Source organism: Aotus nancymaae, unplaced genomic scaffold, assembly GCF_030222135.1.
Source record: "Aotus nancymaae isolate 86718 unplaced genomic scaffold, 86718_ANA_hifiasm-v0.15.2.pri h1tg000064l_1, whole genome shotgun sequence".
In the NCBI taxonomy this organism is placed as follows: domain Eukaryota; kingdom Metazoa; phylum Chordata; class Mammalia; order Primates; family Aotidae; genus Aotus; species Aotus nancymaae.
The window spans coordinates 4,949,301-4,970,973 of record NW_026988479.1 but is presented as its reverse complement, the minus strand read 5'-3'; the positions used below and the strand labels follow the sequence as shown (position 1 = coordinate 4,970,973).

At 36.5% G+C, this 21,673-nt stretch overlaps 1 protein-coding gene and 1 long non-coding RNA gene across 2 annotated transcripts in view; one reads left to right on the top strand and one right to left on the bottom strand.

Moving 5' to 3' along the window:
- The window catches only part of ADAMTS19 (ADAM metallopeptidase with thrombospondin type 1 motif 19), a 255,323-nt gene that overhangs the window by 27,193 nt on the left and 206,457 nt on the right, over nucleotides 1–21,673 (bottom strand). Inside the window, exons 19-21 of the mRNA XM_012447921.3 lie at nucleotides 16,849–16,984; nucleotides 10,036–10,240; nucleotides 7,028–7,180 (exon numbers count right to left, since the gene is read on the bottom strand). Of these exons, the coding sequence (XP_012303344.3) occupies nucleotides 7,028–7,180; nucleotides 10,036–10,240; nucleotides 16,849–16,984 (494 nt within the window). The remainder of the gene's footprint in view (nucleotides 1–7,027; nucleotides 7,181–10,035; nucleotides 10,241–16,848; nucleotides 16,985–21,673) is intronic.
- Nucleotides 1–21,673, top strand: part of LOC135270622 (uncharacterized) — a 371,213-nt gene that overhangs the window by 149,765 nt on the left and 199,775 nt on the right. The gene's annotated exons all lie outside the window — the stretch shown is intronic.

The window sequence follows — 21,673 nt, the reverse complement described above, 5'->3', positions numbered from 1 at the left end:
GGCCTAGTAGCCTACTTCATTTAGTTGTGTTAAAACTAGTAAGCTATACAAATTCTCACTAGGACTCTGGAACTCCTTGCAAGTTGATTTCAATTGGGGTAGGGTATTTGCCAGCATTGGTCAGCACAGGCATTTGGAATCCATAGTCCTAAGGTCCTAGCCTAGCCCTGAGGCAGCAAGAAATCCCCCTTTAAAATTTTTGGATCTGGTGATTTTTGTCCCTTTTAGCAATGCAAACTAAAAACACCAAAAACAAAAAACACTAGACATCAGGGGTGCATGATTAAAACAGTTACTCCAGTATATTCTTGTTTGTATCAGATCAAGCTTTCAAGTTTCTTTCAAAGCCTCACTGAGTTTTCTGTCAGTGGAAAGAAATGTCCTCAGTGATTATTAAAAACATCCTACCAACTGTGGTAAGTCTCACACACTACTGTCAATGTTAGTTTTAAGAAGTGACAAGCTTCTGTATAGAAAATAAAGGCAATGTAAGTGTTCCTATTTCTCCACGGCCTCACCAGCATCTGTTGTTTCTTGACTTTTTAATAATTGCCATTCTGACTGGTGTGAGATGGTATCACATTGGGGTTTTGATTTGCATTTCTCTAATGGTCAGTGATGTTAAGCTTTTTTTCATATGTTTGTTGGCTGCATAAATGTCTTCTTTTGTGAAAGATACATGTATGCATATGTTCATTACAGCACTATTCACAGTAGCAAAGACATGGAATCAATCCAAATGCCCATCAATGATAGACTGGATAAAGAAAATGTACGTATACAACATGGAATACTATGCAGCTATAAAAAGGGATGAGATCATGTCCTTTGGAAGGACATGGGTGGAGCTGGAAGCCATTATCCTCAGCAAACTAACACAGGAACAGAAAAGCAAACATTGCAGGTTCTCTTAAGTGGGAGCTGAACAATGAGAGCACATGGACACAGGAAGTGGAACAACATACACTGGCACCTGTTGGTGACACAGGCGAGGGAGAGCATCAGGCTAAATAGCTAATGCATGTGGGGCTTAATACCTAGGTGATGGGTTGATAGGTGCAGCAAACCACCATGGCACACATTTACCTATGTAACAAACCTGCAGGTCCTGCACATGTATCCTGGAACTTTAAATAAAATTAAATTAAAAAAAAAAAAAAAATAGAAGGCAGATGGTCAGGCCAAAGATCCTATGAGCCTATAGCCTATTAATTTACTGAGAGCTTCAAATTTACACACCCTAAGAATCCACTATAACAAAAAGTAAGAGAAAATGTTTTCTTTAGAGATGTGAAATGGTGCAAATCAAGTCACTTGTATCAACTGCTGGCCAATCTGAATATAGGTAAGGCTCAAAATGAAAAAGTAATAAATATTGTATTGTCCTTCTAGACTTGTTTTAAGTATGTACATGAGAAATGTTTTTGTTGAATGGTTTCCTTTTTTTTTTTTGAGACGGAGTTTCACTCTTGTTGCCCAGGCTGGAGTGTAATGGCGTGATCTCAGTTTACCACAACCTCTGGCTCCTCGGTTCAAGCGATTCTCCTGCCTCAGCCTCCCAAGTAGTTGGGATTACAGGCAAGTGCCACCACGCCTGGCTAATTCTGTATTTTTCTTTAGTAGAGATGGGGTTTTTCCATGTTGGTCAGGCTGGTTTCAAACTCCTGACCTCAGGTGATCTACCCACCTTGGCCTCCCAAAGTGCTGGGATTACAGATGTGAGCCACCACGCCCAGCCAAATTGTTTTTTCTTTGATCTTGTACTTGTTTGAGTTTCTCTAATTTAATAATTATGCAACAGGAGAACACTTTAAGGTTATAATGCTTGATTAGGCAAAGCACACTTTAAGGGAGCTGGCATAACTAATTATACACTTTATTTTGGGGCTTTTTTAAACAGTGATAACAACTTAGGAATACTTATTTGCTTATAGATACTACATATTTTTAGTACAATATAATATATGAAATTGATTTCAATAACATCAGTAATATGTACGGTAAGAAATTTTTACTAGAAATAATCCAGTTATATACAGGTCTTTAATCACAAAAATAAATTATTAAGTAGTCAATATATTTTATTTTTTCAGCCAAAACATTGTTCCCACACAAAATGAGAAAAAAAAAAATTTATTGTAGAACACCATTTTGAGATTTGTTACTACAGGAAACTAGAAAATCTTCACTATGAGCATGAGCTCAGAATAAGAATTCTTATTAGCATAAATCTAACTTTTATTGCTAGAAAGCAGATATTTGGATAAGTATATTTTCATTATTCATTAGGAAAAATCACTTTAGTTTTTAGATTTCTCATTTGTCTAATTCCTCACCTATTCAGTCAAACATGCTGAATATAAATGTGGTTTCCTTTTGGAGGATAAGTTAAAAATTACTCATTATATTGCAGACTTTATATCTATCACTTCTAAACAAAGATATAATCAACTGGCTGGGCTATATAACTTAAATCATCCAAAATGATTTACTGTGCTTCCAGCATTATTTTGGATTATATCATTTCAAAAAGGCTCATAAATCCCCTGTCCAAATATCTATTAATAATGTCATAATTTTATATGTGGCCAAAACTAATCATTTCCTAGAATTTTAAAGCAGTAAGTTGGAATTGTAGAATATAAATTAAATATAAGAATAAACCAAGAACAATTATGTGCAATTTTAAGGTGTCTTGTTTCTCAACAGAATCCTGTTGAACAAGTTCAAATCACTTGTTAATACTCCATGGAAGGGTTAATTCTATAAAAAACTTCATAACTAATCAGATCCTGTGTAACAGGTAGACAAAATAATACTCTTTTTTTTTTTTGCTCCTCTGCTGATCTCCAGTAATGCAAATCAGGAGTTGCAGAAGTTCAGATAAAGGAAGGAGGGTCAAATTCAGACCAAAAATATATATCATTTCATTAAACATTAGAGACTATGCTATTTTTCAAGTCAGTTTTCCATACCAAGAACAACTTAAATGAGTGAATGAAGATTTAAATTGGCAGGAAACATGTGGGTAATGTTCCTTTCTCCCATTGAAGATCCTAAGGCTTTATCTATAGCAGAGAGAGATATAGTCAGAACATGGCATGTAATTGTGTAAGTTAATGGAAGCCAGGTCAAAGCAGTCACACTGTATGTGTTCTATTCTTTGCCATCATTCTAATCCTGATGAAGTAAAAATGAACATTGTTCAATTAAGGCTGCATTACTTTTGCTTAGAAATCAAAGGCAACAATTTTATAACATAAATTTCACTCTGAGTATACCTGAATCTGTTTCCCCCTCAGAGGCCCAGAGCAATTTTTTCATTACTTACACAAAATCACCCAAAATATATGTGATATAAATCATGTAGGCTGATATAAATGCAGTGAACATAGCTTGAGCCATCTTTTCAGTCATCCTCCATTTAGCCAATATTACCTTTGTCCAATAGCAGTCCATGATTCTTAGGCAGTAAGGGAACCTGAGGATATATTTTCTTTTGATTCTCCCAGTGACCCATCTATATTATTAAGGGAGGAGCAGGTTTTCAGTGCTAGATTTTATAAATTGTACATTTAATATTCATAATTAAAGCCAATCCAAGGCTGAAGTCCACTTTAGTATTGACAGTTTAAAAATAGGGCAGACTTTGATTGAAACTGACAGATTAACTGACCTCAGAGGAGCAAGAAATCTACCCACAATCACACACATCTTGTTGCTATTCCTGTTTCAGGGACACAGCTGATAAGAATAAGAGATTTATGTGTTTTCTCTGTCCCTGAATACTTTAATCACTGAAACTTAATAATCATGGCATTCATTATTCCTTTCTCTGTAATTATTTTGGGATGGTCTTCATTTTAACATGAAAGTGATATCATAGAAGTATAAAATGAAGGGTGAAATCAATAAAATTCACATGGAGCCACTGGTTTTAATTTGTGCACACTGTTTGAGTCTGTGATGCTGTGATAGTTATAATAAAAAAGGAAAAAATGGTTTTAAGTAAAAGAGCACTTATATTCATATCAAGAAAAGTCCAAAAGTGAAAAAAAGAGCTCTGTTTACTGGATCTTCTAAATAAGAAAACAAAGAAACAAACAGGCCAACAAGCAAAGGTTAAAGGGCCAGGAATAAGGAGGAATACAATCTTCCTTGGGTATATGTGGGCATTGGTTTTGGACAGCCCAATTATAACCAAAATCATGCAAGCTTGAGTGGGTCCTGCAGAACCCACATATGCAAAAAGTTAGCCCTCCTTAAAGCAGGTCTCACAACCAGAAAATATCGTACTCTTGATCTGCCTTTTGTAGAAAAAATCCATATGTATGTGTATCCGTGCAGTTCAAATCTGTTTTGTTAAAGGGTCAACTGTATTTGTTGAAGCTATTCATTTCTTTCCTCACTCACAAAAGCTATGTTCTAGTTGGGTAGCCATACAGTGACACCACAAAACCAATTAAAAGGAATTCAATCCAATTATATTTAAGAATTACATAATATATTCGCAAAGCTAAAACATATTTTTTTGAGTTTAGCATAAAAAACCAAAATCGGTGTTCCTTATGATCTCCCTAGTTACTGTTGGTTTTACCTAAGATTCAACCAGAGGCCACATAGTAGGCATGTTTCATTAATCAAAAGTAATAATACTTTTCAAGCAAATAGGATTTCCTAGTCATATTTACACATGCAGCATTGCATGAGCTTGTAGTTCTGTGTCACATGTTACAATAAAACTTGAATCTTTTAGTTTTTTTTGCAATTACATCTTCTGGATTTTATAGTTAATTGGAGGTTAACAACAACTAACATTTAGGATTTTTTGTTTTATTTTTGAGTTTTACTCGTTATGTAGGCTGGAGTGCAATGGCATGACCTTGGCTCACTGCAACTTCTGCCTACCAGGTTGAAGCAATTCTCCTGCCTCAGTCTCCCAGGTGCCTGGGATTACAGGTATGTGTCGCCATGCCTGGCTAATTTTGTATTTTTAGTAGAGATAGGGTTTCACCATGTTGGTCAGGCTGGTCTCAAACTCCTGACCTCAGGTGATCTACTCGCCTTGACCTCCCAAAGTGCTGAGATTATAGGCATGAGCCACCATGCCCGGCCTACATTTAAATTTTTCAATGTATCACCAAAGTTGGAAAAATATAGCTCATTTTTTCAGGTGGTTTGGAAACTTTTTTAGAGCAGAATTGTTTCATTCTAAGAAAATATCTAGCCAAAAGAAACAAATGAATTCCTACAAAGGAAAGACAGCAATAGGTGATCTTCCCTACTCTCTTGCTGCTAGTACTTTTTCTACTTCCTTATCATATCCTATATCTTCAGTGATGAATGAAAAGTTACTGTACATATACACTAAAGAACTCATCCATGTAACCAAAAACTACTTGCTCCCCACAAACTTTTGAAATAAAATTTAAAAAATGTTATTATACATATAGCTTGAAAACACTGATCCATTTTCATTATTTTACTCATATAGAAACAAAGATACAAAGCCATTAATTCAATGGCTTAACCACTTTATCCATCTGTGCAAGGAGGGAGTGAGAACTGTCCTCCATATCTCTTGACTTTCAAGTCACTCACTGCCTTTCCCTTTTATCCTGCCCTATTTGTCTCCCTTAGAATTAGGGAAACAAATCCTGAACATAACAGGAATTAGTTGTGGTTAATTTAGAATTCTGTGCTGCCTCAGTTTTTTACTCTGAAGTGTAAAGTTTCCTTTTATGATTGACCAGTCAAAATTTCCATGGATTGAGCTGAATATTTCTTACTGCTGTAGACAGGGATTGACTTATTTTGTTTACAAATGCATCCTTTAAGGGTCCCAATGTGAATTCTGAATGTTGAAAGTAGTAGAAAGAGTTTAGTTTACTGAGAACTCAGATGCAATGTTAATATGCAAACTTTTCTTGGAGACAAAAGACATACATAATCATGAGAAAATAGCTTATATTTCAAATGCCATGGATTTGCTTTGGGGCAACACTGGGAAAGTGGGATAACCAGAGTATTTTCTATATTGAAAATAGTTCTCCTAGAATGCCCTTTAGGGTTATTTGTGAAAAACTGCTATAATCCTCTCCATACCCCAGCAGCCATCACTTTCTTTTCTCTTTTATACAATAAGAGGGGAAGGAGAGAGGATTTATTATGTCTCATCCAAAGCATTATGACCATCTGAACATGGAACTAAGCCCTAGAATTTTATAATTTCATGATAATAAGTATATAATATCACAGCTGAAAGTAGGATCATTGATTCATATACATTTCTGAAAAATAGTATGTAAAATCTATTTTTACCTCAAGATGATCACAATTTTATCTTAAAACATGGGGTTTATTAATATTTCATAGAATGAACAGGTTAGGTATTTCCTACAGCCCTGTATGAGGCTCCACTTTACTCCTATAAACTTCAAATAGGCATTACTATTATCATGAATTAAGCTTACTGTTCTTTTGCCAAATAAATTATATTCACTTGATTTGACAAAGGATGTCAACAATTTTGTTCCTTTCCATTTCTGCCATAACAACTCCCAAAATTGGTGGGAAAAAGACTGCTTTTATCTACTAAGAAGTGAGTTCCCTTGATTTGGTTCTTCTGCTACCTTACTTAATTATATTTTGAACTGATTTATCTGACAGTATTCTATTTATTTAGACAAGTTTTATGCAAAAATATTCAGAGAAAGAACTATATGAACAAAAATTAACAAAAAAACAATGATAGCTACTATTTTTTGAGGGCTTCCTTTGTGTCAAGTATGGTGCTAAGTACTTTGTACATTTTATCTTACTTAATTTTTAACATAGTTTTACAGAGCTCATGATTATGGACAGCCAGCCAAAATTTGCACTTGGATATGGATATAATGCTCCGTATCCCGTGATATTTAATTCTACTCTCCTTCCCTCCTAAACTCCATGCTGTGTGGTTATATTACCCAGGGCAATGCTGACATTACTGAAACCTATTACTGAGAATATACAGAATGGTTCTCACCTTAGACCAGTCACCCATTCGCCACACATAGCATTTTGAATAATCCTCACAGTCTTCAGCCTCCCTGGGTCTGGTAGAGAGGACACATTTCTTTCTTGGGTTAGTACATCTGATGGTCCGGTGACGTACGCCTTTGCCACATTTGACTGAGCACTGGAAGATAACATCAGAGGTTTTAGATACAATTGGTGAATAGGAGATACAGATGATAGACACAATTAAGTACTGGTTTCCAGTAATCTCTCGTGAGCCCATCACCCATATAAAAACCAGATAAAATAATAAATAATAAGTTTAAGGGTAACAACAGGCTAAGCACCGGTATCTGATTCTGATGCTAGAGGGAGCTTAAGGCACAATGCTGGAGATAAATGGTTTCAGGAATACTGAACTATTAGTACAGAGAGTAATATAACAGGGATTATTTAAGAATGACAAATAATATACTATGATCAAAAATAAAATTTCTAAAATTTGATGTCACATTTTAAATATAATTATGTAAAAAATTCATTTTACTTTTTCTAAGATGTACTCTTTTATTTAGCTTGAAGACATGTTTGTGAAAAATGACAATTTCTCCAGCATGTCATTTCTCAAAAACATGTTTCAAAGATGAAAGAGAAAATCTTAGCAAAAATATAATTTAGAATTTCTTTTTTTCTTTTTTTTTTTTTTTGAGATGGAGTCTCACTTTGTCACCCAGGCTGGAGTGCAGTAGCATGATTTAGGCTCACTGCAGCCTCCATCTCCTGGGTTCAAGCGATCCTCTCACCTCAGCCTCCCAAGTAGCTGGGATTAAAAGCATACACTACCATGCCCAGCTAATTTCTGTATTTTTAGTAGAGATAGGTTTTTGCCATGTTGGCTAGGCTGGTCTCAAACTCCTGGCCTCAAGTGATTCACCCACCTTGGCCTCCCAAAGTGCTAGAATTATAGGTGTGAGCAACCATGCCTGGTAAAAATTTAGAATTTCTTTACATAATTAATTATATACTGCTATAAATTCCTCTAAATAATTTTTTGGAATGAAAATACAATTTGGTTCAAAATCCTTTAGTTAGTTTAGTAAGTTATTTTATTACTTAAAAAATTAATAATCCTCATGTATAATGGATGAGAGTGATATAATAGATTGAAGCACATATGTATATTCCACTAATCTTCTGTAGGTACAATCTATTCTTTCATTTACATTTACCCTCCACAACATGGAATATGCATAAGTATTCCTGTTTTCCAAAGGCAAGCACCACTGACTGACTACCTGGACATTGGGACCAAAATTGCTCTGGATATGTGTACAGGGTATACCAGATATAACAAAACTTGAAAGTCCAATTTATATTTGTGTATAGAAAAGGTCCAAAGAAAAGGCTGCAGTATGTATTTGTCAATGATGTCATACAGGAATAATCATGCATATTTCCAAATCATTGCTCTGAGTCACGAGGAGAGCAGAAGCTGAGCTCATCCTCTGCTCATGTTGGCAAACTTTAATGACATTTGTGGTCCTGAAAACTTAAGCATGGAACTAATGACATTTTAAATAGGTATACTAAATCTTGTAAAAATAAGCAATTGTCTCATAACTTACAGTTTGCATTTGAATATGTTCAGTTTTAAAGTGGACTACACATTGTGATTTGGCACTTTCGTACATATATTTTTGTGTTTTTGCAAGTCAAACTATGCCTGATTCATAAAATTGAGTTTTACCTTAAACCAAAATAATAGATGTTTTTAAATTGGCATATTGTATTGTGACATATTATTTCTCTCAGCTGGTGCCAAAAATCTGTATAGTAGAATATTTCAGACCAATTTCCTCCTGAAGAGTTTGCAAACATGTTTGATTAGGTTGGGTTGGGGTATTTTGTTTCTCTGATGCTCATGTGATTCTTCTCTCCAGATCGAACTGATTCATTTCAATGTAAAATATGATATGGCATTCATTTTCAAAAGTATACATTATAAATGAAAAAGAATCTAATAAACAGTATAACCTAGAATAGTAAGAAAATAGAAAGCCAGGCTTTTTGTGAATATGCTTTTTGGAGGGGGTTGGGTTAATTGAAAACATTTAGAAACTATTATCTAAGGTTCGTTATCCTCATTTTCAAAAGAGTAGCTATTCAATATAGTATTTTTTATTTGTCATTTTTTCATCCTATCTAATATTTTGAAATTACATAGAAGGATGGTTTTCCTTTCTGTGTGTGTAGGTGTGTTGGTACATGTGTGAATATGTGTACATAAGTATGTTTATAAGAGTAAACGCAGGCATACATTCACTTAAAGTGCTTCAGAGCAACCAGTAACTGTAAGTCATGAGTGGCATTTATTATTATGCAAAGATAAGCATCATGATAACAGAAGATGAATCATTATGGTTTGGCATGGAACACAACTGTATGTTATACACTACAATCCAGTAAGAGGTTGGGGAGTGCAGTGTATTAGACAACCTTGGGCTCAAATCCCAGCTCTATAACTTAGGTAGGACTCAGGGTAAACTATTTACTTTCTCTGAGCTATATTACTCTTAGTGATGAAATGATGAAACTTAAGTTTCCTGCACAGGTGATTAAATAGAAACAGCATACTAAATATTAAGTAAAAATATATTCCTTCTTCACATATAATAATTAAATGTTAATTTTCTTTCTTTCCCTTTTAAATGTTCAGGGATATGCAGTGAGTTAAGTGTGTATTTTAATGTGTATCAACTCAAGAGTGTAGTCATAATACAGAAGTAAAAATGCAGAATTTGAAATGTATATAAACTATGCCCTTGATTATATTACAATATTTATAGAATAGAAAGTAAATATCTTTGTATTTTTCTATTTCAAAATTATTTCAATGTGTATTCCTTTATCAACAAATTTAATAAATAGCATAGAAAAATATCAATTGCCATGCAGATTCTGAACATGATCCAACCTGGTCTTGTACAAGCTAAGAGTCAGAGTAGGAATGGAGAAAGAAATGGGGCATGTATGCACCTCAGACCACACTCCCGCCTCCCACACGGTCATGCAGTCCTGGCCCTCACAGCGCTGGGCGGAGGCAGGCTTGGGCCCAGTGCAGTCCCTCTCTCGGGCTCTAATCAGAGTTCCGTTGCTCAGTTGTTGGGTACAGGCCACTTGTCTGCTCTGCATTCCTTTTCCACAAGTTCGTGAACAGGGGGTCCATTCTGTCATCATCCACCTGAAAGTAAAGCAAGAGTCACTGGAAACAAGTTAAAAGATATCTATCTACTTGTATTAGTCTGTTCTAACACTGCTAATAAAGACATACCCATGACTGGGCAATTTACAAAGGAAAGAGGTCCAATTGGCACAGTTCCACATGGCTGGGGAGGCCTCACAATCATGGTGGAAGGCAGGGAGAAGCAAGATACATCTTATATGGCAGGAGGCAAGAGAGGGCGTGTGGAGGGGAACACCCCTTTATAAAGCCATCAGATCTCATGAGACTTATTCACCATCATGAGAACAGCATGGGAAAGACCCACCCCGATGATTCAATTACCTCCCACTGGGTCCCTCCTATGACATGTGGGAATCATGGGAGCTACAATTCAAGATGAGATTTGGGTGGAGACACAGTCAAACCATATCACTATCATAAATTTTGACATATCTAGACTTAGCAGAATGTTACACAGTAACTTTATACCTTTTTATTTTTTTTTAACCAAACACAGTAGTTTTCTCCAAGATGCCCAGGCTTCCTCTTATATTGAATGCTCTGTATTTCTTATCTCAGGAACTTGTTCTTATTAGAATCTCAAAGTGTCCATCAGAGTCTGTTCATGTCCTATTATAAATTGCCTTTCACCGCTTACCATATCACTATACGGTGGGGCTTTGTAAGTATAAAATTGTTAATATCCAGGAGTTATTCCTATTCTTTATAATTTAAATCTTTACAATAGCCCTATGTATTGGGTACCACAACTATCATGGCCAAATTTACAGAAAGGGAAACTTGGGCACACAGATGCTTAATAACTTACCAAAGGTTACAAGGTTGAGGAGCCAACAATTCAAATGAGGCTGTAGATTACCTCACAGTGAGAGATGTGGCGGTATTAGCAAGGTGAAAGAAACCTGTGACTGACCTCTTAACTGGACAAAGCAATCACCAAGGTATTATGCTTATCAGCAGCAAGTAGATTTCTATGACCAGGCTATATCCTCCCAGATGGAGTTACATATGCTTCTTTAGGCTAGCCAATGTCTAGCTGTGATATGATCATAGACACTGGAGTAACAGACTTGGGGCTAAACTTAATGTGATCCCATTTTAGGGGCTCTCAGGATTCCATATTATTCTTTGATTTCACTGATTCACCAGCTAATACATATGTATTTTAATACCTAAATGGAGATTCGCCTTAAGGACCACTAATTTAAACACCTGCCCAAATTCACTTCAGGAAAGAACTAAACCTGCGTCAGAAAAGTTATTCTTAAAGTTTGGTATTCTGTATGATTCTTGTCAATGAAAATTTTCCCTGTATTTCTCATTACTTGGGCAATCTTATAGGAAGACCCAAATTAACTATTTCAGCACAATATAGATCAGAACCCCTTAGTTTATTTGCGGGTACCTTATTAGCTGTGTATGTTCCTGAAATAATACTTATTAGCTGTAAGTTTGTATTTTTTTAATTTGCAAAAGGGTTTATTTTTATATTGCCCGACATACAATAGGTTCAGTATATATTATATATAGTGAATTATATATATGAATCATTTGAAATGATTCATAATTATTCATATATTTTTCTAGCATCATCTCCCACTTGTTCAGAAAATAAACCATATGCTGATCTTGCTCACCAAACACTATTTTCACCTCATGACATTTGTAGAATCCTCTGCCTGGATCTTTGAGAGCTAGCCCCAAGCCCATTCCTCCTAGAAGCCCTTCTCCAGTCAACCAACAGGGATTGACCTTTTCTTTGCTCTCTATTACCTGGCTTTGTAGCACTCACATGACTTATTAGATATTCCCTAGGGAAGCAGAGGGGCTCAAAGGCTACCTAATGAATTTGGCCTTCTTTACCTTTGTATATATGAGTTCCTTCCTCAAAGGCATAGATCAATGTTTTGTTTTTGTTAGCATCCATAACACTTTAACATAATAGCTTTTCAACAACATTTCTTTTTTTTTATTTCTTCTCTTTTTTTTGAGATGGAGTCTCACTCTGTTGCCCAGGCTGGAGTGCAATGGCACAATCTCAGCTCACTTCAGTCTCTTCCTCCTGACTTTAAGCCACTTTCCTGCCTTAGCCTCCCATGCAGCTGGGACTATAGACGTGAACCACCACACCTTGCTAACTTTTGTGTTTTTAGTAGAGAAGGGGTTTCACCATGTTGGCCAGGCTGATCTCGAACTCCTGACATCAAGTGATCCACCGACCTTGGCCTTCTAAAGGGCTGGGATTACAGATGTGAGCCACTGCACCCAGCCATAAACATTTCTTGTTTCTCTCTGTTTTACAGAAGTAACCTCATTCCAGATTTACCAAACCCAACTATTTCTAGCAATGATCCACATTTCGAGGAGTCACATCCTCTTACAGCCTAGTAAATCTCATCTGTAAGTTAGTTTAATTGTAAATGATTTTATGTTTCTATTTCTGAGAAAGGAAATAGAAGGCTCTACAAACTTATTGTTTCCTGGTCTATCAAGCACGCTGCAGACCTGACATTTTGCTTTGGAGTCCCCTGGTGGATTTCTCCTAAAGTGCGTATCTTCCAAATTTAGTTTCTGCTTCATATTTCTGCACGAGAATATCCAGAAAATAATCCCAATCTAAGTCCATCTATATATCTTTTTCAGCTATGGAACCCAGAAGACACTACTGGGTTCTTCTTTACTGAAAAGATAAGTATTTTCAATTTTATGGAATCCCATATTTTTTAAGTAAAATTAAAATTTGAGATCTTTAATATAATTATAAAAAGTTACCTTTCCTTTTCCTTTTGAAAACCACTGAAAAATAAGAACTAAAATATAAAATGTATTCTAATGAAAGAAAACATTTTCGTGGTTTAGAACTTACCGAATTTGGAAGGATCCCATTTCCTTACTTGTAGGAGACTTTCTACTTACAAAGATATTTACTAGCAAATTTGTCTATTTTATATTTGGCCCATAGAATGCCGTGAGGCCATTTAGTGGCTTTTTCAATAAATGTGAATGGAAATGAGAATGCTTTTTACTAGGTTGGAGAAAGGGGAAAGACAGGAGGAATAAAGGAAGTGCTCTTCCAGTAAGTCTTGGAAAGTTTTCCTGTGGTGACCCTTAATAATTGCCCATGTTCATTTCTTTCTTTCCAATATTTTGCTTAACCTCACTAACATCACAGCTTGGTGGTTCAAAATAAATTGCCTCCCTTTCCAAGGGAAGGGAGATAATAATCTCTAACAAAAAGACTTCCAGTCTCCAGCTGCAAAAATTTCTCACTCAGAAATGTACTGACCTTTTAAAACTATTCATTTTACCAAGTCATTATCGAGACATTTTTCGCCAAGATAGTTGAGGTCAGGGAATGAACAATAAATAGTGTGTTGTATGTACACTCTGCTCTTTCATAAATCAACTTGGGAAACAACAAATATGCTCTAGTTCTCAAATCCAGCTCATTCAAGATTCCTGATGTATCAGAAAAAGCTATGGCTCTGTCACCAGATTGGAACAATCACATGGCATATAAAACAAATTGTGTTTTGAAGTATTTTAATATTATTTAACACAAGATAACTTACCATCTTAATATCTATTAAAGGGGTTAGAGAAAAAGAGAATTATGAGAAACAGCAGTAACAGTAAGGATCCCGGTTGTTTAGCTGACAGGGCCAAGGCCAAAAATGCTACTTTATGTATCTGTTCAGCACTGAATGGAAATGACCCAAGGACCTGATGGTAGGCAAGGATAATTCCCTAGGTCACTGTACCTGATTACTACTCTGTATCGTGAAAAAGCTTTACTAGTTCACACACTTATGCAGTTAGGCTGAAAAGCCTGCTCCCAGGAATGTGCAAAGAACATAACATTGCTGAAGGTATATTTATATGTTTTTCTCTTATCCACATCCTTTTTTTTTTTTTTTTTTTGAGATGGAGTTTTGCTCTTGTCACCCAGGCTGGAGTGCAATGGCGCGATCTTGGCTCACCGCAACCTCGGCCTCCTGGGTTCAGGCAATTCTCCTGCCTTAGCCTCCTGAGTAGCTGGGATTACAGGCACGCACCACCATGCCCAGCTAATTTTTTGTATTAGTAGAGACGGGGTTTCACCATGTTGACCAGGATGGTCTCGATCTCTTGACCTCATGATCCACCCGCCTCAGCCTCCCAAAGTGCTGGGATTATAGGCGTGAGCCACCGTCCACATCCTTTTATATATCATTCTTCCTATTCTTTTAGAAGCATATCTTTGCCTGGGGTAGGATTGTTAGATCAGGAATGTAAAAGACAAGAAAAGTTGATAATCAGCTTCTACTACTATAAAGCAAAAATAGAATTCTAAGCCCCCCAGCTGACTGAATGGACCCTCTTCTCTCAGCTAAGGGGAGTTAACTAAGCTTGAAAAACTAGTTAAGACCATTATGCGAAAGGAAGGTAGTTAGACATGCCTCATTATTACTCTCCTTCCTTTGTAGCTCAGGCATACAACTGACCAGCATTAACATTAAAACAGAGATCCTAAGACTGACAGAATAGACTCTTTTTAGCAATAAGTTACTAAATTCCAACCTGACTACCATAACATCACATGACAGACAGCAGGGCCCTCAAATAAACCAAAGTATTTTACCCCCAAATTTGACATATTTTGAAATGGCCCTGCAAAGCTGTCTCTTGTTGGGGAAATTCACATTCTAGAGAGAATCCCCTTCCCTTTCCAGGTCTTATGCTGATCCTTTAGAGACTGGTTGAGAGTCCAGCACCTTTCAAAGATCTGAATAGGAAACACTGCCATCTATTGCCCCTGGAGGCCGGCCACCTATGAGACTTCATCTACATAATATGAAGCTTGGTCTCCACAACCCCTAATGTTAACCCAGACACTCCTTTCTATTGCTTGTGGGTCTTTAGATAATTTAACTCTCAACCAATTTCCAATCAGAAAATCTCTGAATCTACCTTTGACCTGTAAGTCACCCTTCCTCCAATGGCTTCAAGTTAGACCAAACCAAGTTATGCCTCACATGAATTGATTGATATTTTATGTTTTCCTAAGACAAATAAAACCAGGCTGTAACCCAGTCACCTTCAGCACATGTTGTCAGGGCCATGTGAGACTATGTCATGGGTCATGATCCACAACTTTGACAATATAAACTTCTAAATTGATTGAGACCTGTATCAGATACTTTTTGGTTTACAGTATCTAAAATATATTGAATTTACAGAAAGCAAGGCTTGAAATTCAAACTTTGTAGATGAAGGAAGTATTTTTCCAAATTCTTTTTAAGCTCTCATTGATGTAGCATGGCTAGATTTAGAGGGCTTTAGTAATTGAGTTTGTGTGGGGGGTGTGAATAGGGAAGTCAGGACAAAGCATAAGCATTTGCCTGCATGACACTAATTTCCAAAGAGATTATTTAAGAAAGAAAAGCTCAAATGTGGTTAATTAGCAACTTTGTTCCTCTCCTTCTTACTTTCCCCATACCTACTCTTTGTGGTAGAGGGCCATGAAGACAGTTATATCAGTTATAAACAGCTACAAAACGACAAATTATTTGCCTATCTGAATTGTAGGGTGTGTAAATTCACCATGAAGCCATTACAGAAGTTCTTGTGAGGGGAAGATCTATCCTGACTACTTAAGAATTTACAACTATGTCCTACTCCACTTACAGCAAATTCAACAAATTCCTGAGTGTCGGGACAAAGTAAATATTCCCATCCCAATGTTCAGAGGAATCAATCCAGCCTCACCCTTTGTCACCCAATACCTAAAAGTTTTCAGGATTTCAGACACCCAGCAGAGTCGCAATCAAGCTAAGCATTAATGGTGGATTGGAGCCCTGTGTTGGTAGTCATGCCAAGTAGCCTAGATACTAGGCTGGTCCAAAATTATACTCAGGTTCCACTCATCTGTCTTTGCCCCAACTTCCAGTAAGTAAGCCATGGGCTTCTTTCTTCCTACTCCACTTACAGCTGCTCAGCATTGCTGTTTTGTCCTCTACTTGTGAATTTCTTGCCTGCTTTGTTGCCTAATACTCATTGGGGAATGTCAGAAGAAACCATAGCATCCATGGTCCAGTAACTGAGACCGGGGTCAGAAAGTTGGTGATCAGAGATCAGGGATTGGGCAGTTTGCTTTGGGAACTCTGGACTAGAAAGTGAGAATTCAGCCAGAGGAACCAGAAACACTACACTGGCTCTGTTCTGCTGGGGTCTGGGTCATGGCAGTCCTGTTTTCATTTATGTTACTGTTGGCAAATTCTAAAACATCATTTTAGAGAATTCAGGAGCAAACAGCTATGTTCAACCAAATAACAAGGTTTTTGAAGAGGACCTGGAAGTTATGAAATTATTATAAATAAGAAGTGATTTTAATTACTACTCAGCATCAGCAACCATCCTTCCCAATACCCCCTCCTTAAGTGGAAAATCTTGGCCTTGGTACCTTGCTTTCTTAGATCTTGCTTATTTAAGATCTTACATTTTGGTACATATCATTTTGCAATGTTTTTAAGAAAATGTGATTTCAATGATATTCTGAGTGTGTTTTAAAGGCCAGCAATTTAATGGACAAATAATGCTTTAAGGTTCACTGGAAATAGGGTTACCTTGTTTGACATGGTTGCTCATTGCACTTTCGAATCTGTGGCTCTGGCTTGGTTAAGTATTTGCATTTCTTGTTGTCCACAATGCTGGTATTTTTGCTCGTGATTTTTGTGCAGGACACTGTTGTCTTTCTTTCTCCTGAAAAGAACAAAGAAATAAGCCTTTATGTAATGGATTTAGGAGGTGTTCATAGGCTTGTTATGCTTATTTATTTATTTATTTATTTTTTTTTTTTTTTTGAGACGGAGTCTCGCTCTTGTTACCCAGGCTGGAGTGCAATGGCGCGATCTCGGCTCACCGCAACCTCCGCCTCCTGGGTTCAGGCAATTCTCCTGCCTCAGCCTCCTGAGTAGCTGGGATTACAGGCACGCGCCACCGTGCCCAGCTAATTTTTTTGTATTAGTAGAGACGGGGTTTCACCATGTTGACCAGGATGGTCTCGATCTCTTGACCTCGTGATCCACCCGCCTCGGCCTCCCAAAGTGCTGGGATTACAGGCTTGAGCCACCGCGCCCGGCCCTATGCTTATTTATTTAGAAAACTTTTTTATAATTTCAATTTTTATTAAAAAATTTTTATTGTTTCATATTGGATGTAGAGGGTACATTTTCAGGGTACATGTGATAATTTGATACATTCATATAATAAAGTCAGGGTAAGTGGGATGTTTGCCATTTAAATATTTATCTTTATGCTAGAAACATTTGAATTCTCTTCTAGTTATTTTGAAATGTACAATCTATTAATGTTAACTATAGTCACTCCATTGATTTATTGAACACCAGGTCTTATTTCTTCTATCAACTTTTATTTTAGATTCGGAAGGTACACCTGTAGGTTTGTTACATGTTATATACTTTTCAAAGACTTTTAAATACATTTTAGATCAATGAAGATATTTATGATTTACTTAACAAAATGTACCTCTAGGCTTAAAAGGGATGAGTACTAATTTTTTTCCTTGTTAGAATTTAAAAGGCAAGTTTTATATACAAAGTAATCACGGCAACATAGATTAGCAAGATATGAATTGAAGATACTGTAAAGGATGGTGGCTGTCTTTTAGCATTAAGTGGTGAAGAGCTATATTTCCAGAAAGCTAATCTACCTAATAAGCCTTCCTGAAAGCACATAAACATGTGCACATTTTATCATTCGGTTGGTACATCATTAGTGCTTTATAATAAGTTATGGAAAGCACATTTGAGTATAACTCAAACCTTTATTCTTATCACCTCTAATAAAGACCCCATGAATTCTAGAAATCTTTACCCAAATGATTGCCATCCTCTATAAGAAAAGACATGGGACTCTTACCATCTTTTACCACATTCTAGAAAACTGACTTTTCTACTTTCTCTGGTATGATAAAATTTGATTATAGGATGTAAAAATGACAATTTTCATGCTGTATTCATTTTGCTTACAGCCCTGTAAGCAGACTTCCTTTACAAGAGTTATATTTTTCATCTTACATTTAAAAAGTCTAGTAAGTATGTGCTAATTTCTCTTTCTCTTTTTAAAAGTCTTATATGTAACATTCTTGTGAGTAAAAAAAGATATGCATCTGCATAATTTTTAATAATCTCATTTAATTCATTGTTTGACATTATAAGATAATTAAATCAGCCCAAAATTTTGAAGCTAGATGGGTCACGAAGAAGTAAGAAGACATCACAAGTCTGCTGGTTCACTACTGAAAGGCCTATTAGTTAGGGTCCTATGACTGACACGCATGATAATTAGGAAGCTTAGAGCATTCATGCTAGTAATGACAAACATGAAAAGCTGGGCTGGTGGCAGGGAAGTCATTCTGCCACTCAGTAAACAGAAAGAGAGGCTGGCATCAAGAATGAGAAGGAAGGGATATAGACAGGCACTATGAATAATTTTGGAGTACCTTTTACTTTAGTTTGAATGGGAGCTAGTAAAAGACAACTGGGTGGCCAAGTAAAAAGCAAAGAACAGCTTTAGGTTCACAGTTTTCCCTTGATTTCCCTCTCAATAGCTCTGAGCATAGTCCTACCACAATTTGTAGTATAAAAACAACTGCAGGCTGGGCGCGGTGGCTCATGCCTGTAATCCCAGCACTTTGGGAGGCCGAGGCAGGTGGATCATGAGGTCAGGAGTTCGAGACCAGCCTGACCAACATGGTGAAACCTCGTCGCTAATAAAAATACAAAAATTAGCTGGGCGTGGTGGCACACGTCTGTAATCCCAGCTACTCAGGAGGCTGAGGCAGGAGAATTGCTTGAACCTGGGAGGCGGAGGTTGCAGTGAGCCAAGATTGTGCCACTGCACTCCAGCCTGGGCAACAGAGGGAGACTTCATCCCAAAAAGCAAACAAACAAACAAAAAACTGCATTTATATACATGTGTAAATTAAATAATAATTATTACGTGGTTATTGCATATCATGTTATTAATATCATTTGGACCTTCAGTTCTATCAACAGAGATAACACAATGTTGGCTAAATTATTCCCTTTCTAGGAAATCTTGGAGCACTGATGGAATGCAATTTATTCTATGGGAACTCAATATAGACAAGAGTGTCAAGTAGATAACAGGCCCTTTCCTTTGAATGGAATGAGGTGTGCCTCCTACCAGTACTCTATGGCATTCCAGAAGTGTACATTGCTGAGCCAAGAATGGGGAGGGCCTTGAGATGGCACCCAACCACAGGTTAAAAAGTAGATTAGGAAAAAAACATGGCCTATAGGCAGATGAATTAGAAAACAGTACTCATTTTCTACACAGAGGTGGCCCCACAGCAGGCTGCATGCCTTAGCAAATGGAACATGGACTAGATTGCAGTCTCCTTGGCTGAAGACTTTATGCAGTACACAAACCGCCTACCTAAATGTGGGAGCTACACCCTCTGAGGTCCTCTTGAGGGAACCTTTGCAGCTCATGCAACAAGGTGATCTGATGCTAACTTGGAAAGGAAAGGCAGTCTTTCATGTCCCTGGCAGATACTTAGAAGCTCTCTATACTATTCCTTGGTAGGTCAAGAAGAATGAGGTATGGAATCAGATTTAATCACAGCACTGCTCAAAACCCAACAACTTCAGATAATTTTCAAATAAACTGCTAGAGAAACAGAAATGACATTATGCTCATTTTTTTTTTTTCACATGGAGAAAACAGGCATCACGAGATAAGATTTACTGAAATGTAAAAATTTGGGACAGATTTTTGGTCAACTTCCTCTTAGCTTCCTATACTTCAAGGGCTCTTTTGTGACCTGAAGTACATATCAAATAGATGTTCTGCATATTTTGTATAATGCTAGCTTATGTATATTTCTACATTATTATGATGCCATAGTCAAAAGCAGGAATAAATAAATACTACTTATATGAAATATAAATTTTAGTTCTAAAATTTAACATGAAACCTTTATTGACACTTTTACAGAATAGATGCAGTTGTCTAAATTCATTTAAATGAAGGCATTTTGCCAACTACAACTCAAAAAGATGATGAGCATCATCCAGAAAGCTTTTGCTGAACATATATGTAGTCACAGAATAAATAACCCAAGGCTGCTTGTAATGCTTTTTTCCCCATCCTCAGAAAATATCTAACGTTATATTAGTCTACTGCTAACATACTGAAATATTGAAAAAGAATTTTTTAACTATAAGTATTGGTATACAAAAGAGATACAGGTATTGGCATCATTTTAGGAGCACATTAGTGGTTTTCTAAGAAAGTATGAAGGTACATGAGTATGAATTGAAACATTTCTATTTACATTGTAAAAAAGGATTCACACATGGTAAGTTTTTGGCAGCTAGGGTAAGCTTAGCTCTTTTTAAAAAAATTCATTGAATAAAAACAATAGAACTAGAAGAAAACTCATTGTTCAGCTACAGACACATTACACCTATGAAAATACAACTAAGATCTTAAAGCCATATGGAAATGTTATTGTTTGAGTTTTTCTTTTATATATTTAAATGTCCCAGCCAACACAGGAAATTTCCATTATAGCATCTAATAGCAGTATCTACAATTCATCCAATACTGTGGTATCTAGGGACAAACAGAAAGTGATGAAGTAACTAACTTTCTGCCTGAATTATGAGGGCTATAGGCTGTTGACAGAGTATTATTTGCTTTATGGTGAGTAACTTCATCTCTTGGTCATTCCCATTAAATTAGTCCTGGGTAAATCTGTTTGGATGTTTTAAATACAATTATAAATAAAATAACTATTATGCATTCATCTCTTTATTGAATTGCAATATCTGAAAATGAAGAGTAACTTTTATTTACTAACTCTTTGTGCTTTGGAAATTTAAGAAAGACTAGCCATTATATCAAGTAAGCCTTCTTTTCCAGTCTTACAGTTAAGGTGACACTTTTTACTATAAAATATATGCTCTGGGCCGGGCGCGGTGGCTCATGTCTGTAATCTCAGTACTTTGGGAAGCCAAGACAGGCAGATCATGAAGTCAGGAGTTCAACACTAGCCTGACCAACATGGTGAAATCCCATCTCTACTAAAAATACAAAAAAATTAGCTGGGCGCTGTGGCATGCACCTGTAATCCCAGCTACTCAGGAGGCTGAGGCAAGAGAATGGCTTGAACCCGGGAAGCAGAGGTTGCAATGAGCCAAGAGCAGGCCACTGCACTCCAGCCTGGGTGACAGAGCAAGACTTTGTCAAAAAAAAAAATATATATATACACACACACACACACACACACACACACACACACACACATATGTGCTCTGTGTTTAACCCATTAAATGGATAGTTTAAAATAAAGCTATATTCTATTGAGGTATATCACATTACTAGAACTTGCACTGTAAA